The 9,259-nt window shown below is 38.2% G+C and overlaps 1 protein-coding gene across 1 annotated transcript; it reads left to right on the top strand.

The window, feature by feature from the left end:
- The first annotated feature begins 426 nt into the window (after positions 1–426).
- LOC143157284 (uncharacterized) lies at positions 427–7,682 on the top strand. Its single transcript, XM_076332104.1, has 5 exons — positions 427–574; positions 1,294–3,231; positions 4,243–4,368; positions 6,272–6,397; positions 7,645–7,682. The coding sequence occupies exons 1-5, from the start codon at positions 427–429 to the stop codon at positions 7,680–7,682; spliced, it is 2,376 nt and encodes a 791-aa protein (XP_076188219.1).
- The last annotated feature ends 1,577 nt before the right edge of the window (positions 7,683–9,259 follow it).

Raw genomic sequence — 9,259 nt, forward strand, 5'->3', positions numbered from 1 at the left:
TGGTTTGTCTGTTGGGTTTTTTGAGGTCTCTTGCCCAAGGCTAATTGACTGAAGGCTAGTTTTTAATTGGCTGGAATATTACTTATATGGATGTGTGCATACGACTACATTAAAGTTACTGGTCCTGTGACTGTCCTGTGGCTTTAAAATGTGTTATAAGATGGGCTTGAAGTACTAATAGTGAGAGCTGCATATAAAAGCTTGCTTAGCAAAGGAGAACTAAGATCTTTGACCTTGACAGTAACGTTAGCTTTCTCTTTCTGTTTGGAAGATAATAGTTTTCTTCTGGAAAGATCTGATTTCATTGGGCTGGGAGAGGAATGTCTGCTGAATTTTGACAGAGCATAAAAAAAATCACTAAGTCACACAGTTTTTAAAGTGGTTAATCCTGATCGTTTATCTCTTTCAGTGTTTAAAAAAAAAAAAATGAATACTGCCTCAACTTCAGAGAGTGGATCATATTCTACAAACCACACAAGACCCTTTTTTTATGCACAGCCAACAGCACAACAGCCTTTTCCAAATCCATGGTACCTCAGTCATGCATACAGTCCATACTGCGTACCTGCTCCAGGTAAGGTAAATGAGAGCTGTCTGTGGTAGCTTTGCTTAGTAAATTACTGCTAGAGTGGAGGAAACAAATGTGTATCTGTGTTAACAAGCTTCTTGGGAGTTTAAGGTAGAATTAATGTAATGTTTCAGTTGTCAAAGATCTGATTTAGCAAGTGTTAGTTAAATGCATAGCTTGTGTGCAGGAAAGCATCTGTTTCTGGAGAATGGAAACTAAGCAAAATATTAAATAATGGTTATCCTACAGATACAGAGCTCTAGAACGTGCCTAACAATTAATATGTGTGTATATATGAGTGCATGCATTCTAGGTATGGATAAACACAAACTTAAAAATCCACACAGAAACAATATTGTTAAATACATCTTGTATTGGTATACCTACGTTAACTTCTATCGGGAGCTGTCTTTTTCAAAGACAATGCTATAGCATAGTCCATAAAATAGCAAAAAAGTGCAGAAAGCTAATTGGTGTATGTTCCAAGGAATAAAATCAAGCTCTGGTTAAAGTGTAGCTGTCCGGATAAGCTGTTCTGTAACAAGGAACTCCCCCTAGGTTTCTGCACCAAATTTGCTTCCAAGCATTGACAGGTGGAGTGTTTTACTTGCCTATGTGTCTGATCTTGTAGCTGTCCCTGTGTATGCAAGCAATTATTAATCAGAATGACTTATTTCAGAAAGAAGATACATTTTTCTTTACTTTTTTTTATTCCCAATGTCTAGGCTTCCGAAGTGGAAATCCGTATTTTCCATTTTATTCTGTTGCGCTCCATGAGTACCCTGGATTTTTTGTTCCACAGCATCCAATGCATGCAAGAATTAACAGAAGGCCTTATTTTAATGCTCCCCCACCTTCCCCTATGTTTTATCATGCAACAAGATTTAGACACTATAGTACCCCTGGGAAGAAAATGGAGACAAAAGAAACACAGACTGATCCTAGACAGCCTGAAAACAAGCAAAAAAAGCATCAAGATACCCGTACAGAAACGAAAGGTTGTGATGCAGGAAATATGGCTTGTGTTTCTTCTGGTATAGGTACAGAGACTGAAAGTACTTCAGAGAAACAAGATTCATCTGGATCTTCCATTGTGGTAGACAGAGAGTTTCATAACAAGAGCCCTTCCAGCTCTACACAGTATAGAAATCTTCCTACTGGAAGCTATGCCTTTGAGAAGGAAGAAGTGAGGATAGAATACGGAAATGGCTCTCCAGCTATTCAACTGTGGAAGTCCTTTAAAGAAACTATCCCTTTGTATGATGTGGCAAGTGGTAAACCTGTCCCAGAAAATATAGTGCAGCGTGACTTATTTTCTGTTAGCTCATGTGAAGGAATGATATATGGCCCTCATGAAGGGGAGAAAATGGTGCCAGGAGCTTACTTAGATGAGAGAAAAGCTGTTCTCTCCTCAAAACAGGGTGTTGAAACTGTGCAAGAAAAAGAGGTGCAAAATAATGAAGTGAATCTGGATGCAGAAAAGCAGGTGAATACAAGTCAAAGGGCAAAATCCCCCCCAGGTGAAACCATGGCAGTGCAAATCACAGAGTTGGCAAGATCTGTCAGCATAGATCAACCAGTGGTAAGACAAGATGTGGTAGTAGCTAAGAAATGTAGCTCTAAAAAATCTACAGGCTCAAAAACTTCTCAAGAAGAGCCCAGCTTTATTCAACAAGCAGGACTACTTCCATCTAGTATGGAGGTAATGAGTGACCTGAGTTTTCAGCAGAAAAAGCTGAATCTAAGCCACAGCGCAACCAATGGAAGTCAAACAGATAAAAGTATTTGGCTTGACGAATCAATTGAGAAGTATGTTCCCTCGAACAGTTGGCTGGCTTGTTTGGACAGTATGGACACAAACTACAACTACAATGTTTGTTTGCCACAAAGGAAACGTCAAAGCGTACTCAGTCTTTCTTCTGATGACATGTCTTCTAGAGAGGAAGGCTCATCAGTTGATAATGCCCCAGTGTCTTATTTTGTCCCTGACTATGTGCTTCAGAAAAGCACGTATACTTTCCAGAAAAGTACAGAGGGCTTAGAGAAAGAGAAAATTAAAAGTGGTGGGTCCCTTAATGAAGATGAAGTGGTAGGAAGGGAGAAGATGAACAGCTTGAATGACCAAGATGTCAAAAACTCTTCAACCATGAATATCAAAGAGGCTTCCAGTAAAGGCAGAAAGCTGGGAGCCCTTCCTAGATCTTCTAGTCAGAAAAAAGTCAATTCTCTCAAGAAAAAAGCAGCTAAGAGTTTGTCAGAAATTGAAGACTCCGAAGAATACTCTGTGAGGGGAGAAGAGGAGGATGAAGATGGGGAGGAGGAGGAGGAGGATGGTGATATGGATGAAATTGAATATTTCTTTCAAGAAGCCACTCCATATGGAATCTTGATGCCTAGTAAAGGAAGCTTCTACCAAGTTGGTCAGAGGGTGCTTTGGAAACCACCTAAAAATGCTATACCGGCTCAATTAATTAGCTGGCCTGCTCAAGAGAAAATAAAAACTAGGAGTGGGGTTGGTGAAAACATTGGTGTAGTTTACAAGCCAAAGGAGAAAGGACAAGATGAAGTGGTATACAGTGACTATGGGTATTATGGAAGAAAGAGGCCTACAGCAAGAAGAGAAGGACTTGAACACCAGCGAACGCTACGGAAATTCTTGGGAGGTAAGCTAATTGCTGAGGACAAAGTGCAGCTTAATAGAACACACAAAGAACACCTAATTGCAGTTTCAAATTGTAGTTTGAACCAGTGGGAAGATTGGAGAATGTTGTAGCTTCAGGTTTGGCTTAGAGCCAGAAGTACTGCAGAATATTTCTTTGTGGTGGAGGGGGTTTGCTGCAATTTTTTACCTATTGCATGAGGATTCTGTACCTTCACAACCAGCAGAGAATTTTGCAGAAACTCTCCTTTGAGTTAGATTTGATGTACTTACCTTTCTGACATTAGTGGCAATTTATTCATTTGAAAAGCTTAAGGTCATTTGAACTACACATTTACCATTGTTCAATAGTATCTTGGAAACTCTGCATTTAAATTTATACAAACATTCTGACTCTCCCATCGCAGACCCATGTTAGGTGGATTAAACAGGATTAAATTCATTATAATCTGATGGCCATACCCTGTGTAACTTCTCTCCTCTGCAGAAGAGGAGTCAAACCATTAATTTTTGTTATTGTAGCTGCTGCTTTCTTACTGTTAGCAACAAAAGTTTTGCTGTACTTTCATAAAATCAGTGTGAAACTGTATTAAATTTGATCTGGAAAAGAACACTTTATTTACTCAAAGGTAGATATCAGTAGAAATTGGATTCATCTGAAATGAGAATAAGCAGTTATCAGTCAGGGTTCGTAACTGGTTACGTGGGTACTTCAGTAAGCGGCTGCTGTTTAGTACAGTCCTGTATTGTGAAAGGCATCTAAAACAGGGTGATCTACTTCTAATAACAGGCTCAGTGTTCTTAAACTTTATTTTCTTTGTACAAAATCTGTAGACTTAAAGCAGCTTGTAACTTTTGTCAAGGGTGGTCTCCAGAAAACTACATTTTTATTTTAATAGACTCTTTCAATTAGATTCAGTAGCTAGCTTTGCATTCTGACTTGTGGATCAAACAGTGTATTAACATTAGGAAAACTAAATACTGACCTTAAATCAATCTTTTTTTTTTTTTTTAGGAAGGCTGTTAAGGGAGAACATGGGGGTACCATCTGAAGAGTATTGGATTAGAAGTGGTGCTAAACCCAAATTTACCAGCCAAATACATGGTAGTCTCTCACCCCCAGCCAAAAGCAAACAACAAGGTACAACTCATTTTCTCAGTGTGTTTCTGTTCTTAAGGAACATTCAAAAGGATATGATACAAAACAGCAAGCTTATGATATTTGGATAAGATCTGAAGATAATAAAACTAATTCTCAGTGCTCTGATATTGATGAAATGCCTGTCAGTCAGTACATCTCAGAGTATATTTATATCTTTCTCAAACTAAAACATGTGAATAAGGATGCATTATAGCTACTTTTTTTTTTTTAAAGGTACCATGGGAAATCAAAGCATCAAACGCTTTGATTGTGGCCAAGCAAAGCCCTTATTTGTGCAAAGCTGCTACTGCCATAAACTGTAGTATTAATCCTTTACCCGGATAATGCTTCTCTTGAGTGCACACGCGGTGGTAGCTCCTAGCCTTGATGAGTAGAACATATAGGAAGTCATGTGTGATAGCTACATAGGCCAATGTTCAGAGAAACTAGTATGGACCAACAGTTGCACCCCTATTGCTAAAGGATGTCTGAGTGCAAATCATCTTGATGTGGTTAAGGAAAAGATGAACAAATCAAAGTTATTCTAACCAAGTAAAAGGTTAGATAGTTTCTGTTTCTTTTTCTTTCCTCCTGAAGCAGAATGGTTTTTTTCTTTACAATTAAGGTCTACTTGGAATTCAGCTCTGTTTCTAGATGCTCTTCAAGAGTGTTTCTTAGTGTAAGTGCTGTTGGAACAACTGTAGTAATACTCGGACTACAGCAAATCCCACTCTCCTGGGTCACATGCTTTCAAGTATCACAGAATCAGTCTATCAAATAACAGAGTGTGAAGTTATCTTCAGAACAGACTGATGACTTGCTTCTCTTCAGTTCAGTGATAATATACGTCAGGTTTCCTGTATCAACAGCCAGTAGACTATTCTTTAGAGTGTATTCCTTAAAGTTTTCTCTCTGCATTGCTTTCCTGCTTGAGCATGTTGGCATTTGGGATTTGCTTCCTGCATTGGAGGTTTTCCATCCTTTCTATCCACAGACTTCTTCAAAACGTTCTTGGGTTTTTTTATGCTAGCCTGCTCTATAAAAGTTGAAAACACTTTATTTTAGCAGCACCTTTCTTAGGTCCTTACAGCAACTCATAAAAATAATAAAATAGTTCTAAAATAATTTTGTTACCTTTTAACTTTCAGCATGTCCCTTCTATCTCTTCTAAGTCATAGATGGTGTGGCATACTGAGGATGTTTGGCCTATGTGTTACTCCCTGCTTGCTCTTATTCCTTTTCCAGCCTATGCAGTTTAAAGAAGCTATCTCATTCACTATTAGGAAGCAGGAAACAGTTTCTTCTGAATGCTGTTCATGCCAATGGATGCCTCAAAAGTGCTAGTAAAATTACATCCTTTTAAAAACGTTTCTTATCTTAGGACTGGCTTCTTCAAATTAATCTTAAATTTAAGTGCCCTGCAAGTAAGGGGGTTTGGCTAAACAAAGTATGTTGCTTTAGCAGTAATATCATATGCTAAATTTGACTTCTTGAACAGTGTACCTGCGGTGCCTAACTTAACAGGTCTGAAGAATTGAGTTTTTTAAAGACAATGGGTGAGTTGGGTCACCTGGACAGCTATCACTAGTCTTGAACACTTAAAGTGAACTAGAGCAGAATTATGCAAGTCTCACTGGGTTCTTTTTTTGCCACACTAACACCTATCCAAGTTATGACCCAAAATACAATGCATCCAAAATTATGGTTAGACAGTAATTAAATATTGTAGACATATAAGACTGTTGCTTGACATATGTAGTGTCAGTTTTATCTGCCACTAAAATGGGCACATAGAGGGAAGGGAGAAAGAGGAACACTACAGACCAATCGGGGAAAGTCAAGCTTAAATTTGCTTTAAGACTATGCTTTGGAGAAATAACACCAATTGTATCTTGCTATTTAGGGTGCCCACCTTTGGTTAAACCGAAGAAGAAAAGAATAGGCAAGCCACCTTCAAAACGCAGAGACACAAGATGTGAGGTGGAAGAAGTAGAAGTGTGGGAGATGCCTAAAAGCAGTGTACACAAAGGTTGGTGTACAGTGACAAGCTACAAAAAATGACTGTTACAAGCATTTTTTTTTCATTTCTGTCTCGGGGACTAACAGTTCTCAGTCTGAACTGCAAGGATATTGGATAGCTTGTGAAATAATAGCAAATGCTACGTATGCAGACAAGATGGGGGGGGGAAGGCAAGCTAAACTTTGAACACTTACTCACCTTGCTATGAATACTGTTGTAGCTTTGACCAGGTTAGGTTCCTTCCCTTTATTTAAGGGGAAGGGGGGGGCTGTGGAACAGAAAACAAACAAACAAAAACCCCACACCAAAACCCACTATTTTAGTCTAGTTGCTCTTCAAACTGTTCTACTAACTTTTCAAAATGTTGGGTCCTGTGCCACTTTGCAGTATATCCTTTTCTTTAAGCTACAGGTCTGTCTCAACCAAAATACTGTAATTTGATACAACACAAATGCATATAGATAATTCTTAAGAACTTCAACTTTATGTAGTAGGAACTTCTTGCTACTTTGGAGGAAGATGGGAAAAACAATGGCAGGGAAAAATCACTTTAAGTAGGTTCAATAACAAATACGCTTTTGTGCATTTGTGGGAGAGTCTGAAAAGGTTATAAATTGAAAAGGGTCAGTACATATGAGAAGCTACCTAAAAGATCAGAGTTCCTTCTGGAAAAGAACAATCTGGCATGGTAAAGCTAACTTGAATATTCAGTCAGTTAGTTAAAGACTGTCTTTTTCTCATATATTAAACAGAGGATTACAATTCCGTGTATTTGCAAGGTTGGAAACAGAAACTTAGACTGAAGCATCTTATTTGTCAAAATTGGCATCAGCCCTGAAGTCAGATTATTTAAACATCAGTGTTAAACCTTTAATTGCTGATCCTTTTTAGTAAAAGCATCCAGGAAACTTGCATAATCCCAAAATACTACTTGTATTTGTCGCAGAAATAGTTGGTGTTTCTTGGATGCATTCAACAATGTAGTTACAAGACCACACTGAAAATATGCTGTGAGTTTGATATGGAACTCTTATCTATCTGTTATGCTGGGATATTCTGCAGTCCAACACCATTCCTGCAGGATTTACCCTTGCTGGGAAGTTGAGTATATAGTTCTAATATCAACCATCAGTGTTCTCTCCTGCAATAGGAAAAGGCAATCACTGATGTCTGGTCTTTCTTTAGAAGCAAATTGACATATATTATTTGAAGGGAGAATGCATACCTTAATCTCTTTTCTTTTTTTCTTTCTTTAGGGCGTGGAACAAGAAAGTCCCTCTATAAGAGAAGATAACTGCAAATATTGGGGCAGGAGTTGGGGGGGGGAACGTATCAGAGTTTTGCATAAATCCAAAACTCGGTTATTATTCTCTTGTATATTTTCTAAGTTGCTGTGCACTCTTAAAGGGTAAGAAGTAGCACTGTAAAGACTGAGGACACTATTAAAATGGAATTAAGAATTTAACACTAAAGTCACCTTTTTACAACTAGCACATCCACTATTTAAATAATAAATTTAATAGAATTGCACTTTGAGACTTCTTGTACTCCATCTATACATGGAAGCAAAAAAGTTTGATAGGGATGTATGTGCATCAATACCATTATAGCATACTATTTACTGCTGCCCTGTTCTTAAGATCTGCAGGATTGTGAAGCCTGTCAGTGTCATCTTGCCTCATAGTCAGTTTGTCTATGTGATGTGGACGTAGCTACAAGATTCTCTTCCATCAGCTGGATTTTGGGCTGGATTTCTTTTTGACAAAGTGTCAAGAAATATAGTTAAAGCTGTAGCAAGTCAAGTACTGACTTGAAATTTCAAGGCAGTTCCTCAGATCTTACTCTCTTTAAATACATGATTGAGGACTAAAACTAAAGCATTGTGTTGATGTGATGCTTCCCCCTCCTCCCCTTCTTTTTCTGTGGAGGCTTTTGAATCCTCTATGGAGACCCTGAGCTGGAGAGATGGACTTTGAAGGTGAAACAGAAATTTTTACAATAGTGGTGTGCCCTGTTCCCTCATTTCTTACTGATGACTTCTATTACAGTTGATACTGTCCTTGGCAACTTATTACAGAAAAGTCTCTTTATAGAACTAAGCTCAGCAGAAACCTAGTTTTATCATCTATCCCATGAATAATGGCAATAGACTGATCTAGATGAGGTGGATGGCTCAAAAATGCGTGATTTTTTTTTTTTTTTTTTTTGGTCTGTGAAAGCTAGTATCACCATCTGAGAAGAATAAACATGATACTGCCATTCTTGGATGATTCCTAAATAAAGTGATAGTGTGAATGAAAAAGGTGGGGAAACTAAACAAAACAAAAAAAAAAACCCAACAAAAAACAAACAAACAAAAAACCCTCCCAGTTTTTCTTTAATAGGGGTGGGGGTGGAATGGACAGACAGGACTTGTCTTCTGCCTCCTCTCCCAATGTTTTTATTCTGTCTGTGCCCTAGAGTGACCTACGTGGACAAAAGTAGCATTTCCTGTGACTGCATTCAAGTTTTGTGCCTACCCGTTACTAGTTTGATCTGTAACTGAGATTATGCTGTTTTCCCCTCAGCAAGGAGTATTGAGGTTTCCCTACCCAATTGATCCTTGATTTTTTTTTTTTCCTATTATTTTTAATAGCACTTGCTTACTTGTTAAAGAGCTACTGTAATTATAGCCTTTACCCCAAGCTGTTAGGGGAAAGGATCCTCTTTAACACTGCGATGCCAAGTTTTTATTTCCTCTCTACCCTAAGCACTGCAAGAAAATAAGGAATACAAATTCTTATTTGGCTTTTGTACTGCACAAAATCTCTGTTGCATCGGAACCTCAAAGAATAAAACCAGGGAGGGAATTACTTCAAGCATGGAGCTTTT

The sequence above is a fragment of the Aptenodytes patagonicus genome, chromosome 2 (assembly GCF_965638725.1).
Source record: "Aptenodytes patagonicus chromosome 2, bAptPat1.pri.cur, whole genome shotgun sequence".
Taxonomy (NCBI): domain Eukaryota; kingdom Metazoa; phylum Chordata; class Aves; order Sphenisciformes; family Spheniscidae; genus Aptenodytes; species Aptenodytes patagonicus.